The following is a 26625-nucleotide window of genomic DNA, read 5'->3' as shown; positions in this document are numbered from 1 at the left end:
CAGACATGGAAAACAGACATACACAACAAAGAACATGAAGTAACTTAAATCATACATACAAATTAACAAAAGCAAATGAGGACTCCACTAAAAACTGGGAGCATGGACCAGGTGCAGCGGTAGAGTAAGCGTCCTCTGCTTTTCTAAAAACACCCGCCGAGTTGCTCATAAAAAGTCAAGTCGGGGGTAGACAAACGAGAAAAGGACACGTAGAATAAATCAGTTTTCATGGCGCAGATGGATACACCATAACGATCCACGAGTTCATGATGACGACCATAAAACTTCTGTAGTGATGACTTCAACCTTGTAGCAACATAACCCTGTTCCAGAAGCCTACTTGTTAGAATTCTAGCGCGAAACAAGAAGTCTGCGTAGTTTAGGCAAGCTCTGGTATAACGCATTAGTTTTGATATGAACACTGCATACGCAGGTACTGAAGGAATGTTGCCGCAGATGGAAGGAAAGTTGACAATTCTGTATGAAAAGTCATCACGTTTGTCATAAAGTTTGGTCAGTAGGTCTCCTTTACCATCGATTTCTAAGTGTGTATCAAGATAATAGGCTGAAATTACGAGCTAACAATATCAGCGACTTAAAAGGAACGGATATGGAGAAACGCAACGATCATAACAAGAATTCAAATACATTCAGTGATCACTAAAACTGCATACCCTATCCGCTGCTATGGAAATAGGCGGTACGAACCCACCAGAACTGAAATTGAAGTTTTAGCAGCCCTGCAGTGACACCGTAACAATGACGACGTTGACTACAAACCGATCTTCGTGTCTTGAATCATTTCTGTAGGTTTTTTGTTTATTTATTTTTGAAGGCGCAGTCGTCAAACAGAGAATAAAATAAAATGCACTAGTTTGAATGACTTACTTTTTTAAAATATAAAAACGAATTGAAGAAAGACAACTCTAATTCAAGACTAGATGATACAATTATTTATGGTTATTTAGTGTTCCGTACTTAAACTAAAATGTCATAATATAGTAGTATCAATCAGATGAGCGGTATGTGATTGTTTGATCAGCGACTTAATATGCAAACTAGATTTTGTATTGCAAACTATGACTAAGAAGAACATTGATCAAGGTTTTGCTTGGGTGATTCTGATCGGTACGTATAAATAGAAACATTAATATCATGTGTAATGTGATTTAAAATGTCTGGTATAAATATTCTGATATTTCCCTTATGATATTGTTTAAAAATAGTTACACACGTGGAATCGTTTTAAAACGTATTTTAATTATGGGGAGATAAGGCTCTAACTCAGTGGAGGAAAAGTTCTTTTTCCTCGCTTATTTACGTGAATTATTTTAGTCGATATGTTCGTAGTGCACTTTTAACTAAAAATAGATCATAGTGCATATCAACGGAAGTGTAAGGCTTGCTACAGGTCCTCTTTATATTAAAGAATATATGAAAAATTTATTGATTGCATGTATCCCTCTGACAGCAAATCTAATTATTACGGTAGAGAGGCCTCTTTCACAGAAATTAGTAGTGGTGTTATCAGAGAGGTTAATTACATTGATTTTCTGCGTCATATATATAGCAAGTCTACGGAAGTGTATAAATTATCTGTCTACGTACAACGCCTAAACACTTATGCATATTTGCATACAGTCGTATCATTTGGCAGAGTTTTAATTCTTAGTTGCATATACTAGAACTTTAAAATGTGAGCTCCCCCCACGCTCCCCTACCCAGAAATTGTATTCCAAATAAGTGATTTAAGGCATTCAGATAAGTGAAAACCCAAATTAGGAGGGCCACAATGGCATCATATAGTAAAGAATTCGATGAAAATTTCTTCAAATTCCTTATCAGCGATTTCAGGGGAGTTGCAAGAAGATTGTTTTCGCTTTGTCGTCAAATGACAAAATCCATCATTTGCACCAAGAAACCCCAAAATAAATATCATTAAGATGGATAAAACAAAGTAGGAGGTGCACAATGGCATTATATATAATAAAGAATCTGTAAAAGTTCCATCTTTATGTATAATTATTGTGAGGTTTGGAACATGTCCGCTTCAAAAATGCGAATAATATTACAAAGTGATTGGCTTTCGAAAGTCTAAGTTAACTAAAGTTTGGATATTAATGTAGTGTGACTGCTGATTCATGTTTTTTTTTGTTTTTGTTTTTTGTTTTTTTGTTTTTTGTTTTGTTTTGTTTTGTTTTTTGTTTTGTTTTTTTATCTTAATTATCTTTGAAATAGCTTGGATCAGTATGTGATCGCGGTCTACTTCAGCTATCCATGTGCGACGTGCCTGTCTTTGTCTGAAATGATAATCGTTTAATTGACACTTTTTCCAGTGATAAACTTCGGAATGGACCTGTGATTCTTTCTTTGGCTGACATTTGAACATTTGGAATAAGGACTAACATATTGGATTAAAATAGATTATAATCTTAGGATGGATAACACCAAAAGTTTCAGAATGTCAATTCTGCGATATTGACTGTCTTAAAATGTTAATGCATGCGCAGATTTATTTTTACAGATTTTTTTCAGAGACATTTAAATCACATATTAATGTTTCTGAACTTTTAGATAGTTTACTGTCACAGATATATTTAACAGTTGCATTAGAAAGGAGATAACCGTACTGTATTTGAAGATTTGTCGTCGTTAATCTAGATTTGACGGTGGCAAATATTCCAATACAGTACGGTTATCTCTACATGGATGATGGTTTTAGAAAAAAATAAAGCCCAAAGGTAGAAAAAAAAAGAACATTTGCCATTTCTTTTTTTTACGATAGAAAACAGCATACATCGAAGTTTAGCTTAATGTTTAGTTTAAACATTCATTTTCTAAAGAATACAAGCAAGGGGATACAATTCAAGTTATTGGGGTCCCCATACAAACAGTATTTACAAAGAATGCATAATGAATAAAACTTCGTAGAATAACGTTTTACTTCCCAAACTTTCCCAACCTACATATATATTTTTATTTCTCAATAAACATCTTTACAGTGCTATAGAGACAGTTAATATTACAATGTAGTACTAATGGCAAAATATATGATATGTAATACAACATAATTAGGAAAATCAGTACAACAGGTTATGAAATCATTACTGATGTACATCAAAACGTTTCATTATTAAACATATTTATTACCATTGGGAATTCAACTTTTTTTAATTATAGCATTAATTAATTTATATAATTTACTAAGATCCGAGACGTTCTTAGTTTGCGTTAGATCTCTCATAAGAAGAATATTTGGACGCGATCTAAATCTAAATTTCAAATTATTCCTTCTATCAATATCAAATGCGAAGCAAACAAAAAGATAATGAAATTCATCACCAATTCATGAGAGTTACATGAAAAGCATTTCCAGTCATTTCGATTGATATTTCACCATCTGCCAGATTCAATCGGCAAGTTATGATTTGTAGTTCTAAATCTACAAAGTCCGATCGCCTTTTTATGATCTAAAACTCTCAAATAGTGTTCGAACTCAAACTTTTCTGTGAAAATTCTATAATTTAGTGCGTCGGTGAATTCTGAACTTGGGAATTCCATGACTGGTTAAATTGATCAGTCAGTTTTCGTTTGACAGTGTTATAAAGCCAGGTATTACAAAATTTTGTGTATCCCAAACGTATGACAATCCACAGTTATCAAACATGGATTTAATAAAGTTAATCCAAATCATATTTTGTCCATCAAAAAATTTTTGTAAGCAAAGTTTGTGCAAATAACAGGTAGTTTCTCTTGTTTTCCCCAATACTTATTTGGACCAGTAATTGACTGTTCTCAATTTGATGCAAATATCAAGAGAATATCTCCCAAGCTCCCTGTAGACCATGTAGTCTGGTGTGGTACTCTTCAAATGTAATAACATTTTACAGAATTTTAAGTGTACCCGCTCAATTATGCGGTTATCCCCTGGTCCCCAAATTTCACAGCCAAATAAAAATATTGGCTGAACTACCTTGTCAAAGAGTTGCAGTTGACATTCAATAGATAAATTATGCAATCTTTCTTTCTTTATGATCTCATACATTGCACTTGTAGCTTCCTTGGCATTTACTAGTTTTGCTTCGTAGGAAACTACCTGATTTTGTCAAAGTTACTCCTTAATAATTAAATTCATTTACTATTTCCAATACGGATTCATTATACGTAAAACTCAAATTATTCGGTAATCTTCCTTTGCTAAAAAATAACAATTTTGGTTTTATCTATATTCACTTTTAAGTTTCTTCAGTTCACAGTAATCATATAGTGCAACTAACTGGTTTTGTAAATCTTCCTTTGACTCTGCCAAAAGGACAGTTTCATCAGCATATAATACAGTAAACAGTTTTAAAAAGTGATTCAGTTCTATTTCTAAATCATCAGTAATATAGGTCAAACCCTCTATATTCTTGCTATTGAAAAAAGCATCAAGATCATTTAAATACAATGAAAAAAAGCAAGGGCGATGGGTTTTCACCCTATCGAACACCAACATTACATGGAAAAAAATCAGAAAAATCTGTGCCATTACAGATTCATGACTTATCATTACTGTACATATTTACAATAACATTGAGCATCTTTCCGTTTGTTGTGCTTGCCATTAGCTTTCGCCACAAGCAAGGACGCCAGACTGTGTCAAAAGCCTTAGCAAAATCATTGAACGCACAAAACAAATTCTTCTTCTTTAATGTCAAAAGATCAAATAATGTATGTTAAATATAGATGCTATCAGGTGTGCAATAACCTTTTTTAAATCCGAATTGATTTTCATTTAGAAAAAAGTATGTCTCAACAAAATCTCTAAGACGAGTATTTAACACAGCTGTAAAAAGTTTTCCAAGGTAGCTTAGAATAGTAATAAGCCTGTAGTTCTTTGGATCCCTCTTTTCTCCCTTGTTCTTATAGAACGGTAAAATGTTTCCCCTGAAATGTAAATGTAAATTTATAGCTCTATTTCTATTTAACTCTCGTTTATAACTACGTTCAGCACTCGTCTTTCCTTCCTTATTCGCCTGAATATAGCCGAAATATTGCTGCTCGGGCGTTAAACCCCAACAATCAATCAATCTTTCTTTCCTTATTAATATAATTTTTGTTGTTTCTATAGCGTCCTTTTGCTATTCTAAATGCCTTACGTTTTTGCCAACAATCTTTGTTAAACCAAGGTTTGTTCTCTCTTTTACTACATGTATTTTTATCCTTCTTAACTGTATATGTACCAAAAACACTCTCTGCAGATTCAATTACAATTGTATTGAAAGAATCTACAGTGACTATGTTATCTACATTGTCTTGATTTATAACTACATCTTCATTTATGGTATTCAAAAGTTGCAGTAAATTTTCAACTTTATCTAAATTTATATTTTCTATAAAACATTTTTTCTTATTTTCATTCCACTTTTCAATATTTTTTCTATCATCATTACAGTCTTCACTTGTGCTGTTTGCTACGTTTCGTCCATTTTTACAATTCAATTTAAGAGCAACAGGTGTATGCACATCTGAATACAACTCAGAAAATTTCAATACATTTAGGGTAACAACAAAATTTAACAATGCATATGTACAAATAAAATAGTCAACACTTGCTTGTCTGCAAGTAAAATCACCACATTTATCTCCATTTACTCTTCCGTTTAATATAAAACAATTATTGTTTCTACAAAAATCTAATAATCTATTTCCGTAATAATTTTTTGATTTATCTCTGCTATTACGCTTATATAACATGTCAAGCTCTGGTAATGTACTACAATAATCAGTAATGGCAAAATCTACAGGACAATTGTTATTTACATTTAATTCATTAAAATCTAGATCATTACCAGTTCTACAGTTAAAATCACCATTTAGTAATATATAGTTGTGATTGTTTGATAATTCTACAAATTCTTGCTGAAGTTCGTTTATAGCATCATCTACTCTGTATACTGATTTCTCTGGTGGTATGTATATATTACCGAAGAGTATGTCTTCCTCAGTTTTGAATAAAGTTTTAGAAATTTTGACCCAGTATACTAGCTTACTTGCAGAGTCGATAGTGTTAAAAATTTGTTCTAAATTAGTTTTTAACCCAAAAGCTATACATGTACCTCCAGATTTAATGTTTCCATTATACTCTCTATTTTTCAATTTGAAAGTGTATCCTGGAATGTCATGTCTAAATCATCTGTTCTAGTCTCAGTAAGACAGATAAAATCATAATTTTGTAACAGTTATGTAAATTCAGGATAATGCATTTTATTCAGTACACTACAACAATTTAATGTAAGTATATTTATATGTTCATTTTGTAAAATACAGTTAAAATTGTTCGTCTCGTTTATATCGTCATATCTGTTCTCCGCATTTGGATCTCAAGGGGACTTCTACAAGGGTGTTGTGTTCATGTGTCGTCGTTTCATGGTATTACCGGAGCGGCGGTTAGGTGTCACATGCCCTGATGATCCATTTGGCGTTTCAGCTCTACCAACCTCATCGTCGTCCTGTTCATCTTCCTGATAGACTAAACCATCTACATACAAAATATCACTCACTACTTTAACTTGATGGCCTGCATCGCGTTTTGCCTTCATGATGGGATATAGGCTCATTCGATTTCTTCTGGAAACTGTTGTTTGATGCCAAAGGGCTTCCCCTTTAAGCGATGTGCATTTGACAGAACATATTGTAGATCATGATACAGAAAACCGGAACGACATGACTATTTCTTTTTATAAATCAACATGAATGTGATAATTTCTAATTGACATACATTTTGATGATACACGTATTTCGCTTCAATTATTTCAAATCCATTCACAATCCACGTCCTCCTCAATTTAAGGATAATTGAAAAAAAGCAAATTAATCAAATATTGTTAAAAAAACCACGGATATAAAGATTAATTATTTGTTGATTGTTTCTAAATTATTATTAATTTTACGTAAAAATTGTATTTATAGCAAGTCATTTGGAACTTAATTTATGCAATATTTCTTCTAAGAGGGAGATTTTGGGGGAGAAATTTGTGGAAGATGGAGACTTGTGTCTTCCATGTGGGAGACTTTCTCAAAGAGGGGTATTGGCCAAAAAAAGAGAGAGGCTTAACAAATACTAGTATGTGAAAGTAATTCGAAATCCGATGATACTGATGCAAAGTCAGACGATAATACCGAGAAGAGTGCGATGATTATGTGAATGCCGCATTCGATAATACCTGTGTAAAATGTGAAAGCTCCGACAATAATGACAAAGTAAAGTCGTATACAGTTCAGAAATGTCGATTTATCTTTAACGGTAAAAACGAAAACTTTGTATTCAATATGCCTGCGGATGCAGTAAAGACTTCAAGTTATGTTGTTCACACGTCAAATCTTCGAAACAGAAAGGATGCGAGAATTCATCTTAGCGGTGCTAAAAATAATCGTGTTCAGAGTAATTTCGTTTCTGTAAAAGTGTCTGATGACGTTGTCTGTGACTGTCCTGGAGTTCTCATTACAGAGAGCTTCGTGCTCTCTGTAATGAGAACTTCAGTATATTGGTTGACGAGAATTTACTTAACCACCTATAACACGAAAGGGTTTAAATGTCAGTTGTATGAAAATCCAACACGATCCGTTATCTGGCAATACATAGTTAATGGAGATCCTCCCACTTTTGTTACGTAAAGAAACCAGTAGCACACCATGTGTTAGAAGAAACAAACGAGTGCTAACTGACACCATACTGCCTGATGCGGTATTTGAACAGGCAGATGTATCCTACATGTTCTACAAATCTACAACATTAAACAGACAATTATATAAGACCAAAGACTCCCAACAAAGACAATATGTATGAAATGATCAAATAATTAACTACTAACCCTCTCACCAGGATCGACCAAAGCGCACCATAATTAAAATGTGTACTGGCATCTAATCTTCAACTCTTATATAAATGAAATTCTACTCGACAAATCCCTCTGAATGTACAAGACCCGTGCAGGTCCGGATGTCAAAAGAATAGGCCTGCAGCAGCGCTAAGCTTGTCGTAAAAGGCGACTAAATAGTGCTCAGAACCTTAGCCGGGGGCTAGGGCGCTCTGCCCGCAGAGCAACTGGGTTGTGTGCCCCAGGTGGTGGAACGGGGTACCCCTGGTGTGTTACATGCTGGGGTTGTCAGGCTATAATACGGAAAACCTGACCGCAAACCATAGTGGTGCACCGTGTTGGAAAAGATGCCACGTTTCTCATACGTTAAAAAACCCTACTGTGGTATTCATCCGGAGTAGGAACCATAGGGCTCCGCCACAGGAAGCTAAATTGCCCGATCCTACCCACCTCTCTCTATTTCCAGTGGCAATCAAAATTTGTCGACCCCATTGTCCTTGTGTCACATCCTATTTTTCATTTTATCATCATTTCATGTTCATTTTATCATCCACTTCATGTTCATCGCCTGAATATAGCTGAAATACTGCTGCTCGGGCGTTAAACCCCAACAAACAAACTGAATGTACAAAACTGAGTATTGATCCAACTTTTAATATAGGTAATATCGTTGTCATTCCATAGGTTTATAATTAAAACTTGAAACTTATCCAAAGGAGAACAAACGAGCCCCCGATTATGTTGGAACCAGTTCCTATTCATCTGATCAAAACTGGAAGCTCCTACGATTTCTTTGCCTCATCTTTAGTATCACTTAAAGATGTCAGATACCCTTTTATTGGAACAGACGTTGAAGTTTCCATTTTTGACAGTTTTAGTAGAATCGACATGTGCGCCAAAGCACTGAAAGGAAAACAGTCCAAATTCTCAACAGTTTTTTAAGTGACATTTTCGGCAACAATTTCGGTTTAGTTGATTTTTTAATAGAACATGCATTTGAAGAGAAATTCTCTGGATTTACATCCATTTGTAATTAAGGGAAATTGAGGCCTGAAACACCAGAGACGCACAATTTTTCGATTGGTTTGTTAAGTACAAGAAAAAAATTATTAAGACCATGATGCGTCTCACTCAATGCATGATTGACATCATAACGGGATTAGATTATGCACACTTTACCACAAATGCAAATGAAAGTTTAAACAGTGAACTAAAACGCAATACTGATTACAAAGAAAGTGAACTACCAGATTTTATTCAGAAATTACAAGAAATTGTGTATGAGCAGAAGGGGACATCTTTAGAGGCTGCCAGAAAAATATGGTAGAGCACCACCAGAGAAAACATAGACATTTTTATATAAAAAAATATAAAGTATGGAATGGAAATGTGTGAAATTTATTTAATTTACAAACACAAACTATATACTATAGTAAATGTCAAATAAGGAACAACCAGGATTGCGGAGAACTACATAAAAATCTAACATTATTACCAAAATTTAAAGAGTTTTGGGAATATTGTTCCATCCATACAATTGCAGCCAGCGTACTGAGAGTCACACGAACGAAGAAACCAAAACTGTATGACAACTACCAAAAAGGCCAACTACTTCAAACATCAGACACGACCAAATACCTTATCTCCAACCTCTCTTGAAACTACCACATTGACCGAACAGTAAAGAAAGGAAATAGTATGTTAGGATTTTTCAAAAGAAATTTGAAAATCAGCAGCCAAGAAACCGAATCAGCAGCATACTTTACACTAGTAAGACCCAACTTTGAATGCTGCGCCTCGATATGGAACCATATAATGTACATACCAGCAAGAAGCTTGAAATGGTACGACTTAGGACCGAAATGTATGCCACCAAGCGTTATCGAAACACCAGTAGCTTCACCGACATGCTAAACTACCTTGAATGGGAGACACTATAGTCCAGAACAACACAGATCCAACTTGTATTTTTTTTTCAATTAAGAGAGTCAACGACCTAGTGGACATTCCATCCTTCGAATACCTGTTACCATCCACCTGCAGGACAAGCTCACTACGCTCAAAGAAATTTCAACAGTACAATACCCGAACTGATGTCACGAAGAAAAACTTCCCAGGACCATCCGAACCTTGAACCACTTACCAGCAACTATTGCTGAGACCTCCGACTTGGTATCTTTGAAGCGGGGGGGGGGTATTCTCTTTTTAGTCCGTTTAGTCTGTTTGGGTCCGTATTGTAAGTAAGTCCTAGTGAAGATTAGAGCGGACCGCTACGGTAGCTGGATTGGTTAAATCAGAAGGACAGAAAACGCAATACGGAATTTCGTTTCTTTCCTTTACTCTATCTTTTCTTCCAGATGCTTATTCTATTCTTATCAGTTCATAACTTTATTTCAACTACCGACCCCCGCGCTTAGTTTTTCTGGAACATGATGGTCTGCGAAGATATTGTTTCGTACCCAGTAGTGTTAAGATTTTTCTTTAACCGAATCGGCTTTTCACCGAGCGGTCTATGGTTCGTTCTTCAGTGGCAGGTAAGCAGATTATTGAGATAGGAGAAGTGTGGCAGGACCTGCGTTGTAGTAGCTTTAAATAGCCAGTTAAAGGATTAATTCTTTCGTGGAATTGGTTTGTCATCGCTGAATTTTCACCGAGCGGTTTAGGGTTCGATCCTCGGTGAGGGAGACGTAGAATTTTGTGAGCCATGCCTTATAATTTCATACAACTACTTACTAGTTCTAACTGATTGGACATTGACACCTATTTAAATGTGATTGATCAGCACATTTTCACTCGGTGATTTTACTTTACGTGATTGGCTACGTTTAATAAAGGGGAATATCAAGACTGCACATTGAGAAAAAATAATAAAAACGAAACATTCTTCTTGTCGTTCGCCATTACACTTGAATGCCAGTCTCCTCAACAAATCTGGCCGTCGTCTGTAGGTTTTCCACAGGTCCATACAGTTTCTCTGTAATGGGGGTTGGCTTCCAAATCTTCTCTCTCTGTGCCTGGTGTAACTTGCACGTCTGCAGAAAATGTCCTATATTCTGTTCTGCTTCTCCACAGGGACACATAGATGATGGTATGAAGATTGAAGTCATCACTACAAAAGTTTATGGTCGTCATCATGAACTCGTGGATCGTTATGGTATATCCATATGCACCATGAAAACTTATTTATTCAACATTTCATAGTTTTCCTTACCTCGTTTGTCTACCCCGGACTTGACTTTTTATGAGCAACTCGGTGGGTGTTTCTAGAAAAGCAGAGGACGCTTACCCTACCGGTGCACCTGGTCTATGCTCCCAGCTTTTAGTGGAGTCCGAGTTGCTCATTTGCTTTTGTTACTTCGTATGTATGATTTTAGTTACTTTATGTTCTTTGTTGTGTATGTCTGTTTTTTTCATGTCTGGTCTTTGTCCCTGGATTGCATTCTTTTGATTACCGCTATAACCTTGGTTCCCTTGATTACTCCTTCAAAACTCTGTACAGATGTTGGTTGAGTCTGTTGTGTCCTGTCCTGAGCCTGAAGATTGCAGTGTGCTCAGATCTTTTTAGTTGATGGTGGCTATCTTGCTTCTGAGGGGTATTGTGCAGACTTGATGATGGTCTTCATCTCTGTGAAGCAGACAGGATTTTCCATCTTGTTGTTGAGCTCCTTCCTTTGCTAGCTTATCTGCTTTTTTCATTTCCGTTGATTCCACAATGTGAAGGTATCCACTGTATGGCAGTTTTAAGGCTTTTGATGGAATAAATAGCTCTTTCAAGTTGTGATAGTTTGTTGTTGGTCAGTGCTTGTATTACGGAGAGGGCATCTGTAGGAATACTACTGCATATTTTCTTCATTTTCCTTGATGTAATTTGCCGCATGGATGAGTGCTTCTTCCCTAGCTTTGTCGTTGGAGCAATGTAATCCTGTTGGTATTGCCATTGACTGTTGTTCTCCATTTGGGTGTTCTATGTAGAAACCGGCCCCTCCTTTTATTGTCGCATTTCTGGCTGAACCGTCTGTGTAAATTCTTGCCCACAATTCTGATGGATACTCTTCTTCCAGCATACTCATTGTTACGGTCTTTCTGACGATGTTTGATTGTTCATCTTTGGCACTGAGTAACGGAACTGTTGTCTGAATGGTTACATTGTCCTCCTTCTCTGCACATAGGTTGTCATTCATTTTAAAGTCTATAGAGTTGATATGCTTAGGTATATGTTCTTGGTGGGTTTTTTTGCAATGCTCTTGTTTCTAGAGTCATTCATTGGGTGGTTTGGTAAGCATTGATATTTGGTGGCCTGTACCATAGCTTTACATTATCTTCTTTTACTTAATGGTTGTATGTTTGTAATTTCCTCCATACTAGCAATAGGTGTTGATTTCATGGCTCCTGTGATGATGCGGAGTGCTGATTCTGGACTTTATCTAGAGTCTGATGGTGAGACAGCTGCTGTCATCCAAGCACTAAAGCCATATTCTAGATGTGGGCATATATTTCCTTCGTAAACAAATTTCAAAACTTTCTCATTAGCACCCCAGTTTGTACCAGCAAGTTTTCTCATGATGTTTAGTTTTCGTCTGGCTTTGGCTTCAGCTGTCATTATATGCTGTTTTCATGTATGTCTTTTATTGAAGGTTACACCAAGGTATGTTTGCTGATCTTCCATTGTGATATGGGTGTCATCCATTGTTAGTTCGATAGATTGGGTTTAAGGTGAGAGTGTAAAGAGGGTTGCAGTTGTTTTCTCTCTATTGATGGTAACACACCACTCATTGGCCCATCTGACTACCATATCTAATGTTGTTTGTATCCTGCAGTAGTTGCATACTCTTCAGAGCAGCAGAGGACAAGATCAGCTGCGTAGAGTGCTGATTGTACACCATTTGGTAGCTCTGGAACTAGGTCATTCATATAGAGTATGAAGAGAGTAGGGAAAATACTCCTCCCTGTGGTACACCCTGTTTCAGAAGTATTTATCGGTCATGTTTCCCATCTACGAGTACTCTTGCCCTTCTATTGTACATATATGAGTTGGTCCATTTGTACATTCTTCCACTTACTCCAAATCTACGAAGTTTCACAAGAAGGCCATCTTTCCAAACTTTGTCAAATGCTCTCTGAAGATCTATGGAGACAGCTGGCGTTACTTTCTTTGATTGAAATGCATCCTCGACTACTTGAGATAGATGTGTTGTCTGATCTTCTGTGTTCTTGTACTGTCTAAAACAAGCTTGTTCATGACCAAGAATGTTCTCCGATTCCAAGTATGTCTGTAGGCGCTTGTTGATTATACGCTTCATTAATTTGCAACAACTGCTTGTTAGGCAAATTGGGCGGTGTTCTTTCCCTCTTCAGTTTTGGCATCATTATGGCTTCTTTCCAACATTTAGGGACTTGACCTTGTATCCAGCTCAGGTTGAGAATCTCTAGCAAAGTTGTTAATGTTAATGTGCCAAGATGTTGAAGTATTTCATTGGTCATGTTATCTGGACCTGGTGCCTTTTTCTTTTTCATTTTTCTGATGGCTGCCTTCATCTCAAATATGGTGATATCTCACTGCATACGTTCATATGTTGGCACCTTTGATCTTTCTCTTAATGCAGTTCTTACTTCTTTTTTTTTCCGTGATGGTGGTATATCAGTGTTGCTTTCTTTCTCATAGCCTTTAGCAAATTCATTTGCGGCCGCTTTTTCTATGGTTGTTTCTCCTTCAACCTCTAGCGTGATCTTTTCACCATTGCTTCCTCATCATTCAGCATTTTTGTCAAGTTCCAAAGCTTTTTTGTATCTTTTTCCGTATCCATAGATGATATTTTCTCCTCTCCACCCTTTCCTTTGACATTCCATCTTTGTTCTTAGATGTTTGGCCTTACACCTTTGGTGTTTGATGTTATTTTCCTGACTGGGATTTAGTTCTGCATCATCCCTTGCCCTTTTGAGTGCCTCGTGTGTTGCCTGTATCTCACTGGACCAGTATGGCTTGTAGTCCTGTCTTACACCACTTGGTATACTTTCCTTTGCTGCCTTTAATACAATAGTGTTGAATGCTTTCACCACATTGTTAATATTCTTTCCCTCTATCGCTATGTCCCTTGTAAGTTCATCTGTTCTAGCTTGAAATACTCCAATTTGCCTTCTTGTAATTCCATCTTGGTAGCTGAGCATACTCAGATGTAGATGGTGTTGTTTCTGCAATGGATATCATGACAGGTCAATGATCACTGCCTCCTAGCTGGTCACATACCTTTCTACTGATCTTTTGGTGTATATCGTCAGTACAGAAAGCTAGATCTGGTGTGGTGGTTGTATGCCATCGAAGAGAATAAAAAGTAGGCGCGTCAGTGGCGTCGTTGACAAGGATAAGGTGGTTTTCATCCTGCCAGTCTTCTGTGGTCTCCCCTCTTTTGTCCATGGTATTATATGCCCAACTTTGTGATTGACTGTTGAAATCTCCTACTATGAGGAATGAATTGTCTGGTATTTGTATGGTGTCTAGTGACAGTTTCTTATCATTGGAACAGTAGAAGTTAACGATGTTATACGAGCTTTTCCCAATGGTTGCTTCGATTTCAATGTATTCTGCTTCCTCCATAATTTTTTTTGTCTCTAAGGCATTAATGTTGTTTCTTACAAGAGTCATTACACCATGAAAAAAAAACACGAAATGAAACGAGATAATAAAAAAAAAGGAAACGAAATTTAAATTGAAATTTTGAATCATCTGTGGATGTGTAGCTCTAATAGGACGAATAGAGTCGTCACATTCTGAGAAGTTTGTTTTATATTGATTTGTTGTGACATGCATCATTGATTTGATCCTCTATCCTACATAATAACACCTAGATGAACTGTCCCGTACTTTCATATGTCGTGTACTAAGTTACAGCCCTAGATTAATCCTACGAGGAAGAATGACCCGGCAAGCGAAAGCTATATTTTTATATAGCCTAGCTGGCCGAGTGGTCTAGGGCGCTGGACTTTGTGCAGGCTGTGTTGCCATAGATGTCACAGCGGTACGAGTTCGAGTCCCGCGGAGGGAACGACCAAAATTTGACAGTTCTAACATCGTTGGGAATTTTTCAGATTCTTCTATATATACTAAATTAAGAAAATATTTGATGCACGAGATATCTTTGATTAATATGCGAAGATATTCAGTATATACGGGATGTTAGAAAGACAATATACATATCTATACTCGGCGTCACATAAATAACATACTGTTAAAATTTGAATAAAAATATTTTCGACGACTTTATTGACACCAACCGTCGTTTAAATTGTCTTAAATGACTTGCTCATTCGTTTAGCCAAACAGCTTCTCAAAAACAAGTCGCTTATTAGCTTAAATCATGCGTAACAAATCCTTACGGGAAAATCCCATACTAATATCCGCCATGTTGGTTTTTACGGGACGATTTGTTTACAAACGAAGTTCGTAAGTTCCCGTCGAACTCCGGTGACAATCGTCTGCTTGATCAACTTCTCGGTATTGTACGTTGTTCGCGTAAAATAAATCCGAGATATCCGAAATAACGCCGAAGTGCATTCTGGGTTCTTCGGTTTTTGGACAAACCATTTAAACGTAAACAACATCTCCTAGCAACCCGATCACTGTAAACATGGCCGACTTTTTACAATGTAAATATTGGCACCTAGAATTAAAATCTGACCGGAATTTAACGATTCAATGTTTAGGGAGAAGCCGTTTGGCTAAACGAATGAGCAAGTCATTTAAGACAATTTAAACGACGGTAGGTGTCAATAAAGTCGTAGAAAATATTTTTATTCAAATTTTAACAGTATGTTATTTATGTGACACCGACTATAATAAGAAAATTAGGTAATGTTATATTTTATGCACTAAGCAACACATTTAAAATTGTATAATAGATCATTATAAATGTATAAAAGAGGTATATTGTTCAAAGATTTTTGCCTACCGTATAACTGTATAATTTCCGTTTCTGGTATCCTCAGTGCGCTGTTATATTTCAGCTTCTTTCTTGAATTGGATGTTGATATCCGGAACAATAAGGACATTTGGAATACTCTATGCGGAACTGTTGGACACATTCAATGAAGGAGCTGGAAATACAGCTTTTGTTGGGAGTCTGACGTTCTTTATCATGGCAATAACAGGTGACATTACCTACCTAATCAGAAGGTCTCATACGACGTACCTTTACGGAAATTTTGTTAGTATCTAAAGGTATAAGTAGTAACCAATTGGCGTTGGTTGATGAGCCCTGCACTCGGGATACTTGACCGAAGACATCGGTCAGAGTATGCACTAATAATGGCTGCATGGGCTGGATTATTAAAAATTATTACATCAAAGGTACGGCGATCGTAGAAATGTTAACAAAATTAACTTGAATAAATTAATGATTCTGAAATTTCCCGTTTATCCGACTGCAAGGAGACAAGTTACTCACACACGCAACTCACATAGGCAAACAATGTTCAAACACATTTCTAGTAATTTATAATAATAAGTTTTATTTGCCATTATTTGATGAACATAGTTATACAACAATAAGCTGTGAGAGAGTACATATTTGATTACGTTTAAAAATTAAATTTATACTGTTTTGCAGGTCCAGTAGCTGGATTCGTCAGTGTTCATTATTCGTTCAGATTGTGCACTGTTGCAGGGGGATTCTTTGCCTGTCTAGGAATGGTTTTAAGTTCTTTTGCACGGAGTGTGCAAGATTTATTCTTTACATACAGCTGTCTAATAGGTATTTTGAAAATGAAGGGAAAAGCTGTCACACATGTTACTAGCACTTCGAAATGAATTGCTTTCTATATTACAGTTCAAAAGGAGACAGTTCATCTTCGACAAATCTTTGATAGATAATATTAAAACTTTTTTTGTTTACAGAAATTAATAAGGGATAAAAGTTTAGCTGGTTAACTTACAAATTCATTAAGTATAACTATGGGCAGTTGGGATTTTATTAAACAGTCTTCTTAACAAAATATATCTCCAACTGAATATATTTAGGAAGACAGAAGACAGTTGCCTTGCAATGTGAATTATATGTGAGTTTGATTCCACTGAATGTGTCCAAATGTTTTATAACTCTTTGAAGATTTTTTGCAAGTGCGTATGTGCTATGGAATACATAATGAAAGTTGTTTATTTTTAATATTTTATAAATCGTTTATATGATCGTAGATAGATCATTTGGAGAAGAAAAACAGAAATTGTATTATTTCAACCTCAACTAAAAAATTTACTAGTGATAGTTTCTTATTATCCACTACAGGTATTGGCATTGGTTTATCATCTGCATGTACAATGACAATTATAAACTTTTACTTCGAGAAGAGACGAGGATTTGCTGTTAGTCTAATGACCGCTTCAATGGGACTGGCTAGTTTAACATACCCTATATTATATAGGACATTGATTGATATATATGGTATAAACGGTGCTATGCTTATTCTTGGTGGAATATTGCTAAACATATGTGTTGGGGGTAGTTTTTATCGTCAACCTAAGTGTTTTACACATAAACACAAAGAAATCAGTATTGATAAAGAACAGAATGGTATCATCAACTCGAATCAAGCTTCTAAATCAGTCCATTTTTCTACAATTGGAGAGAAAGTTAAAGACACCTTTAAGCTGTATACTTCGTTCTTAAAGAACAAATATTTTATCATCACATCATTGGCGCTTTCATTTTCACTGCTAGGATATTCATCGAATTTTGTCATGCTTCCACCTCACATAGAAAGTCAAGGATATAGTAAATCTGACGTTGTTGTAGTCATATCGGTGATCGGTGGCACAGAATTATTCATCAGATTATTCTCTGGACACTTGTTAGACCGTAAGCTATTTACTGTTCAAACAATGTTCATAGCCACTATGTTAAATTCATCACATTTATGTTATTGTTGTATTGGCTTGAAAGGTTTCCTATACTTTTGATGTTGTCATTGCATCCGTAAGGTATTGCAGTACCTAGTCTGCGTATCCAGTACTCCTCTCTTTCCCTACGATAGTTTTTACTTAGAACGGAACTGTTCGTAGGATGGTAATTTTTTTTCTAAAATACGAACTTTCATAGAGAGGATTGAATGATCTTGTCGATTAAAATGTTGATAAACTGTCGGGAATTTGGTGGTATTAATTCCCGAGTGATGGCCACAAATTCCTTTGTTTAATCGTTCTTGTGTTTCACCGACATATACTAAACCACATAAGTTGCAATCTAATCCATATATTAAGTTTGTTGATTTGTAACTTAAGTCATCGTCTTCTTCTATGAAAGGTTTGGTTCAAATTCATATATTGTTTTCTGGAAGTAAGGATTATCTGTATCCATTTTCATAATTTTCACTATTAACATTTTTGATTTATGGACCTTTTTTACCGCGAAACAAAAGATGGTTACTTTGTGGGAAAATAGGCTTTGTTGTCAATTTGACAGGCTCTTGCAATTATACCCCCACTCTAATAGTAATCCATTGCAATCACCTTGTCCATCCATCCGTGAAACATTTCTATAACTGATTCTTCAGCTTCTGTTGGAGGAAATGCTTAGATATTTGGTATATTGAGTTTGCGCGATGACTCTTACCATGCCTCCCCTTTTTAGATCCGACATTTATCTCGTTCCTGTTTACCGTTCGACTCGGTAATTGATAAGGTAATTTTGTAAGATATTACTCAGATTCTTTGGGAGGGAATGCGTAGGTATTTGGTAGATTGCTTTATGACTTGTGATATGGGTAAAGATTTGTCGCTAATTTACCTCCGGTTTACCGCATGACTTAGTACTGCATAATGGAAATTTTCGTAACAGATTTCTCAGCTTCCATAGAAGGAAATACTTAAATATTTAGTATACTGGTAATTATTGCTTTTGCATGATGACTTCTAATGTTCCCCCCCTTCCAGGTTTGTCGCTCAACTTCCGGTTTATAGTAGATGGTTGTGTAACGGGCGGCCGTTCAAGTCATTGGGTAACTGTGTGGTTTCAGTTACTATTAATGATTCAAAAGAAATAGTGCACTGCTCGAACCCAAGAACCATACAAGATTTTATATCAGAAAGGAGAAAGACAGTATCATATTACAGAGTGTAAGGTACCATATGAAGGAAAAGTATAAATGTAGAGGGTAATAACGAGGGGAAATCCGCGGAAATATGAGAATAAAGGATAAAGACCAACTCTTTCTTTAGAAAGTTTGTGTGAACTAAAAAGTATAAAAAAAAAAAACACCACAAACCCAACAAAAATTGTGGATGAACTCACGTGCTCTGGAAAAAAACAAGATTCTCATGCTTTGCAGCATATGAAAATCTACTTTCAATAAAAAAAAAGATTTCTATCGAGTTTAAATTATTCAGATTACACTTGTATATTCTTCCTTTTTTAAACGACTGCAATCTTTTTTGGTGGTATAATATAATTTTTTGATATTTAAAAAAAAAACTTTCAAAGAATTTAAAGCACTTTTATTATTCTTTAGAAATCACTTAATTTTTTTGAATTCCACAGGGTAAAACTAAAGTAATAGCAAAAAATGTCCCGTCCTGTTTTAAGACTAACCAGTTAAATTTCCGTTCTGGACAGCAGTGTGGCATTTTGTCTTCCAATCCCGAGCGCCAACCATCGTCATAAAGATCGTTAGTATATAATGCAACTAAGCATAATTTGACATTTCACGAATCGACCATGGACATGTCTTCAGAGTACGAACTACTAATTGTGACATGTCTATCTCGCGTGGTTCATTACACTGTCAAATGAAGAATGACAAATGACGAATCGTTCGCCATTTCAAAGAAAGTTTAAAATGATGAGTTACAAAGTAAGAATATTTTGATGATTTACCAGTCTCGGAAAACGCATTACGAAGTGAGAAGTGAAGAATTTCAAAGTTAGAAAAGTTGTATTTCAAAGTTGCAAATGCAGATTTTCAATGTACAAAATGGAAAGTTACACACTTACATGTTACAAATTGACAATTTACGAATTTCAAATTGACAATATACAAATCAAGAAGTTACAAATTAACAACTTACGGATTTCAAATTGACAATTTACTAATCAAGAAGTTACAAATTAACAATTTACGGATTAAGAATTTTGACCCCGTCGGCATTCCATAAGAATAAGCGTGTCGTCTAATTTTCAGAACACAGTCGATAAACTTCCCTACCTTATCCTGGAGAACATTTGATTCTCTACCTAAAAGAAACTTTAGTTTGAGAATACTCGGGCACTTATTTTCGGTAATAGTGTAGTCTAATATTACTTTAAGTGGCTAGGACATACCCAGTGCTCAAGAATGGTGTTGTGGCTGTTTTTAAGGCAGGGGTGGCAGGGGTGGTATGTTAGAACACAAGGGGTTCTTTTACATGTTTTCTTTGCCTTGTATTGTAACAGACTACTTCTTGGGATATTGTGATTTTTTTGGAACCCTTCTTTGATGGTCTTGTATTTATGGCAAAGAAAACATGTAAAAGAACCCCTTGTGTTCTAACATACCACCCCTGCCTTAAAAACAGCCACAACACCATTCGTGAGCACTGGGCCTCTGTCGAGAGAAATTCAACATTATCCAAAGTCTTTCCCGAACCATCTATGATTGCTTTCCGACAGCCAGACAGTTTGCGTAGTCTACTTGTGAGGGCTGAAATATCTAAGCCCAACTTGACTCCAGGCGAGAGTCGCTCCTGTGGTGACAAAAGGTGTAAATGTTGCAACCAAATGCACCACTCGTTATCATTCACCAGCACAGTCACGGGGAAACGCTACAAAATATTTTGCAACGTGCACTGCAAGAGTGCTAATGTAATATATTTGCTCCACTGTCCCATCTGTGGCCTTCAATATGTTGGTGAATCTAAACAGCCTTTTCACAAGCGCTTGAACGGACACAGGAGCGACCTAACAAAAAAGCCTTTACTCCCAGTGAGTCAACACTTCAGATTACCTAACCACTGCCTCGATGATTTCAACAAAATGAAAATCTTCATCGTGGAACAAAACACGATCTGGAGCAATCTACAGAGAGTGAAGCGGAGGGATTTTGGATAAAAGAACTCCGTGTTTTACATCCACACGGAATTAACAAAAAAACATGAAGTTCTTCCTATTTTGTATAGTTTCTTATAACAGTGTTCGTAAATAATTTTAGTTTTATTGTTCAGTATTCAAGATCAACACACAACGTGTGTCTAATATACAATGTTCAAGATCTTTGTAACTGACGATAAAATTTTGTACGTCACAGGTATTCACCTGATTAGGTAGTGAGTTGTGTTCACAGACCATTTACTTTCATACACTACACACTCAGTTTATTTAAGGCACTGAAGAAGGTCTTATATATTTTTTTTAAATCCAATAATGTCAATGCCACGTTAAAATCAAAAACCTGTATTAGATCGCTCTGCTTTGAACTCTCTGCCATACTTTGATTTGTTGGTTAATCTTCTGACAAAAATTGTAAACAAAAACAACTGAAGAAACTTCGCGCTTTAAAGTGAATCTTCCGTGCGCTTACTTACTAGGTATTTGTTGTGAGAATTACAAACACTTTTCTGACAATAAATAAAGCACCTAAGTAGCGCCCTCTTTATCAACACGTTCATAATTCAGCTATTTATTGATATCAATAAATGATTTAATAACATGTTAATAAATATTTATTAACATCTTGATAAATTGAACAATTTATTGATATCAATTATTAATTATCAACATGTTGATAAATCATTTATTGACATTAATATATAAATGCCAATTTATGGATATCAAAAATTAATCCTAAATATCAATACTTCATTTACTAATATCAATAAATGAATTATTGATATCAATAAATAATTTATTGGTATCAATAAATGGAAATAAATTCCACAACGGCTTTACATACAATCTTGACAAGACGAACTTTTTTCGTAGTGAAAAATCTTCATTTATCGACATAATTAGGCTTAGAACTTTAATATACATGTATATATTTTATGAAAAATAATGTAGATAAAATAAAAAATATGAGGTGTTGTTCTATATAGAATCTTAATCAGTCTCACAATAGTAGTTTTATGAGCAGAAATATTGTCAGGTCGAACTACATATAAATGTTCTTTGTTATCTGCCTAAATTGGATTGACAATCTCTAATCACTATGGTATAACAAAACATTATCAGAGAGATTTAATGCTGTTTTGAAACAAGAGAATGAATGACAGGAACTGCCTGTTAACATGCTTGTTCTCGGTTTCCACTTTTTACAAAACTATGAAAACTATGAGATTCTTATAGGCTTGTCTGGCACAGGTAACTATCATCTAAAAACGAGTTCTCTAGAACAGTTATTTCGAGTGACGAATTAGTTATTCCTAAAAGACTCTTTGACCCTCTGACATTATAGAATACATAAAAAAGCGCCTCAAATCTACGAATGGTCTTCCTTAAATCAAGCGGAGCATGAGTTGGGGGATGAAAAGGGCATGTAAGACTGAGAGAAATTTATCAAACACATCGCACGTACGGGAAAAAAAGTTGTCTCTCCTCCCAGAATCATCAATTCCCTTCAGGAATAAGTAGTCAACATGCACTTGTAAGGTATGTAATAGGCAATAACCTAATCACTCATGTACCCATTCAGGGTGCCTTTATTGTTCAAGGTAGAAGTAGTAAGTATTGTGTCGCAACAGTTCCCAAAGAATCATGTCAACGTCCACCTACAACATGTTTCCATATCCTAACAGAAAAACTCCGCATAGGGCTTGAACCTGTTGAAAAAAAAAGAACCGTTGTCAATCTTCACCTACTAGCAAAAACATTAGAAAGAGAACAAGCAAATCTACTCCAGTATCAAAAGTTACAATTTAATTTACAGACAATACAGGAAGATGACACTCCGAATGAAACAGGTACATGTATAGATGTCAGTCCAGAATTACCACATGCTTAACTTAACCTGCATATGAAAAGAGGAAACTCGATTACAACGATATACATATCCAGGCAGACATTTGAACACAAAGTATACCTTGGGCAGGAACGTTAAGACATGGATTCAATTTTTACAAAACAGTTTCCACAGAAATCGGGTTTCTAAGACACTTGGCTGGCACTAGTGTTTGACAATGAAAAACAAAAGTGGTCAACGCACAGAAAATTTGAAAAAGTGTCAAGCAAATCAGCACAAATGCACCATACAGGCAAGCACCATTGGGTAACATCAGTCCAAACAGATAAAAAGAAAAACAGGTTTATGTTTTAGATAGTTTATTTGATAAGTTGACAGTTTCTCAGGAAATCCAGTTATCAAAGATTCACTCATACATGTAACAAAATACGCGGCTTCTTGTCAAAATTCCAGATATTCATATACAATCTAATTCAGCTGATTGTGGTTTATATGCGATTACAAACACGGTTGAATTCTGTGTAAGTGGTTTTACTGGGGTCTTCATATTCAGTACGAAGAAAGATATATGAGAGACCATTTGATTTCATGTTTGGAAAAGGGAGAATTCAGGATGTTTCATAAATCACTAATGGGATCAAGGAGGTAAGGTGAAATCAAAAACCGCAACTGTAAAAATGAATTGAGATTGTGGTGAGGCCGATGGTATTGAGGACATGGTAGGTTGTGACTATAAAAATTGAATTAAAAGCCGTAGTGTTTGGAAACACAAATCATGTACAAATGCTATGCAAAGTTTATTACTCAAACACCATAATACTATAGTACAGAGAACAAATTCAATACAATTTACATAGATACATAAAATTCATAAGAAGTTGATTAGTGTACATGTATTGGAAGGAATAATATTGAGTCACAGTCATAAAGAATTTCTACACACATAAATTTAGAGAACTACCCTGGAGACAACATCTTTGTAATTTGTCGCACAAGTTTACATGAATTGTTGAGAACAGAAGGTGATGAGCTATTCAACAAAGCTTTAGATTTAATAATATTTAACATTTTTTTTTTCTGCGAGAAGGATTTTTTCTGTCACTATCAAAAGATGTGCACTTAAACATATAATGAAACTCATCCCCAATATCTCCCGAATTACATAAATGACATTTTCTATTTTCTCTACTTATATTTTGCCAACGCCTACTTTCAATGGGAAGGCTATTATTTAAGGTTCTAAATCTACAAAGAGTAAGAATTTTTTTTTTGTCATCTCAAATTCTGGAATGATTTTCAATTTCTAAATCTTCTTTGTACAATTTATAATTCAGAGATTCAGGTGAGTTTTTCACTTTTGAGTTCCACGACTGTTGAAATTGGTCTAAAAGGCTTTGCTTATTGTCAAAAATATCCAAGATTCATTTTGTTCGTGTTGTTCGTGCCAAACAAAGGACAAACCACACTCATCCAGTATTGATTTAACCGTTTTTACCCAAAATATTCTATCGCTATATTTTGTAAGAGCAAAGTCAAATAATAAATTCCAGTAACTAATTTAAGCCAAAATTTAATGACCCACAGTTTAATTCTTATTTCCAGTGGATATCTGCATAATTCCCCGTAAACCATAAAATCTGGGATTGACTTTTTGACATGCATTAGGGTCTTGCACAATTTTAGATGCACCCTCTCTATAACAGTATTATGTTCAATGCCCCAAACTTCACAACCTTATAAGAGAATAGGTCGTATAACTCGGTGAAATAAATCTAACTGGCATTCCAGGAATAAGTTGAGTAATCTGCATTTACGTAGAACATCGTACATGGATAAATGAAGATTTTTCACCCCGAAAAGATTTTGGATTTATCTCTAAATTGATTTCAAATATCTATATATCAAAATGAAGTACAAATTAACAGCTTTAAGATTCCGATAAATATTTTTGACAGACTTCAGTAAATTTTAAATATTTTATGTTTTGTTACCATATCCCCATAAAAAGATGCACAAATCACGTAAGAGAAAGAGTCCGTCTTGTCAAGATATTTCCCCTTTAACTTTCTTAAAATTAAATATTTTTATATCAAAATATACCGTTTAATATAGGCTTAACGAATGTAAAACTTTTTTGACAAACATTTATCACTTAGAGAAAAAATAACATTGTTTGTTCCCACATCCAAATTGAAAATTTCCTGTTACAAAAAGTTCGTCCTGAGAAATTCTGAACTGATTTCTGAACATGTTTCAATAGCAAATACACCGTATATCAAAATATACCAAAATGTTTAAGCTTTAAGAATATGTTAAGGATTTGTGACAGACATGAATTAAAATCCAGATATTTTATGTTTTCTTACCGTAACTCATAAAAAAACGACACATGTATCACAGAACAAGTCCGTCCTGTCAAGATTTTTCTATTTTAACTGTCTCAAAATGAATTAATTTTTATATCAAAATGTACCTATTAGTATAAGCTTTAAGAATAAGTAAACAACATTTGTCAAACATGACACATTTTATGAATAATGAACTTTATTCATCAACATGTCCCTTTATTCATCGCAATTTTCTTGTCAGCAAAAGTTCGTTTTGTCAAGATTTTCGCTTTATTATTCGACATTTTCAAAAAAAACTTTAAATGATTTAAAAGTACTTTTTAGAAATCCTTTTAATTTTGTAATGCCATTAAATTATTAAAGTTATAGCCAAAAATATACCGGAAAATGCCCGTCCTGTTTTTATACCAACCCCTCGATCTTCCAGTGAAAAAAACACTCATGAGTAACATGTTTATTCTTCATTTGTCAAATGTTAATGCGTACATTGTAACCGTGTCGATCATGTCGATTTTAAAAGAAACATGTTTTAATTTATATATAATCTGTATAAATCACTGATTTAAGTCTTTCAACAAAGAAAGATATTGGAAAACTACGACTTTCAGGGTAGGAAGAAGTATTTTACTAATTAATTATTGTAGAAATGTGAAAGAAAGATGTTACAGAAAAAGAAACGACATTAAGCAAAGAAAGACAATGCTACAAAGTTACAGTGCTAAAAATGAATTGACATTTAAACAATCTTCGATTAACAAAGAAAGAAAATACAGAGAACAAATGAGCAAGTTAATGGTATCACCCTGACGTCGTTTAACTTAAGTTTTAACATTTTGTTCCTAGTTGTTTACCCTTTCCCTTTTGAAATAAGGGGCTAAAAGGGGAAAGTAGGTGTTATCATTAAACTTGATAGGAAAGGCTTATTATTGACCGGGTTTAATTATTCAGCTGTCAATCTGTTCCTTTTGAAATCCGTTCTTTTTTATCCGTTTCCGATTTTTTTATTGGATTTCTTGTGAAAATTCCTGCCTGTGTTTTTTTTAATCAGATATCTCTTACGGTTTTTAAGTGATAAGGGGTGAAAGATGCCACACCCCAAAAAATCTTTTTTAATTTTTAAATTTTGGCTTTATTGTGTCCAAACCAGTTGTTGTATCCATAATGAACTATAAGTCACTATGCTTAAGGGTGTTAAAACTAATATTGCGTCCACACTTACCCCAACTGCTCAGTGTTCGACCACTGCGGTCGTAACATGCTGCGCTCCGCGGAGTTCATTATTCGCAGTAGATATGATATTTCATTTCCATCCCTATTACAGTGTTTAATTAAAATGACACCCCTCCCCCTAGATGTTTCAGCAAATATTAGACATTAAAAAGTGATGAATATGATTGAATTGATATTTATGCTTTGTTTCATAAAAAAATATGGCGTATCCTGTTTCGTTTTCGTATTTTAGAATAATGACAAAGATACAAATATAAATTATTTACATTATAAGA

General features: G+C 35.0%; 1 protein-coding gene across 2 annotated transcripts; it reads left to right on the top strand.

The window, feature by feature from the left end:
• The first annotated feature begins 916 nt into the window (after nucleotides 1-916).
• LOC148615837 (monocarboxylate transporter 9-like) lies at nucleotides 917-17820 on the top strand. Of its 2 annotated transcripts, none has more exons than XM_088582492.1 (4): nucleotides 917-1128; nucleotides 15858-16001; nucleotides 16460-16603; nucleotides 17135-17820. In XM_088582492.1, exons 1-4 carry the CDS (start codon nucleotides 1080-1082, stop codon nucleotides 17803-17805), a joined length of 1008 nt encoding a protein of 335 aa, XP_088438618.1. In that variant the 5' UTR covers nucleotides 917-1079; the 3' UTR covers nucleotides 17806-17820. The 2 variants fall into 2 exon arrangements, with proteins under 2 accessions (XP_088438618.1, XP_088438619.1); XM_088582493.1 differs by lacking the exon at nucleotides 917-1128 and adding an exon at nucleotides 15090-15613.
• The last annotated feature ends 8805 nt before the right edge of the window (nucleotides 17821-26625 follow it).

The sequence above is a fragment of the Perna viridis genome, chromosome 5, assembly GCF_037379345.1.
Source record: "Perna viridis isolate PV_CMFRI_1.1 ecotype Kerala chromosome 5, ASM3737934v1, whole genome shotgun sequence".
In the NCBI taxonomy this organism is placed as follows: Eukaryota; Metazoa; Mollusca; class Bivalvia; order Mytilida; family Mytilidae; genus Perna; species Perna viridis.
Note: the sequence above shows the minus strand (reverse complement) of the source record. Positions and strands in the feature narration are given on the sequence as shown.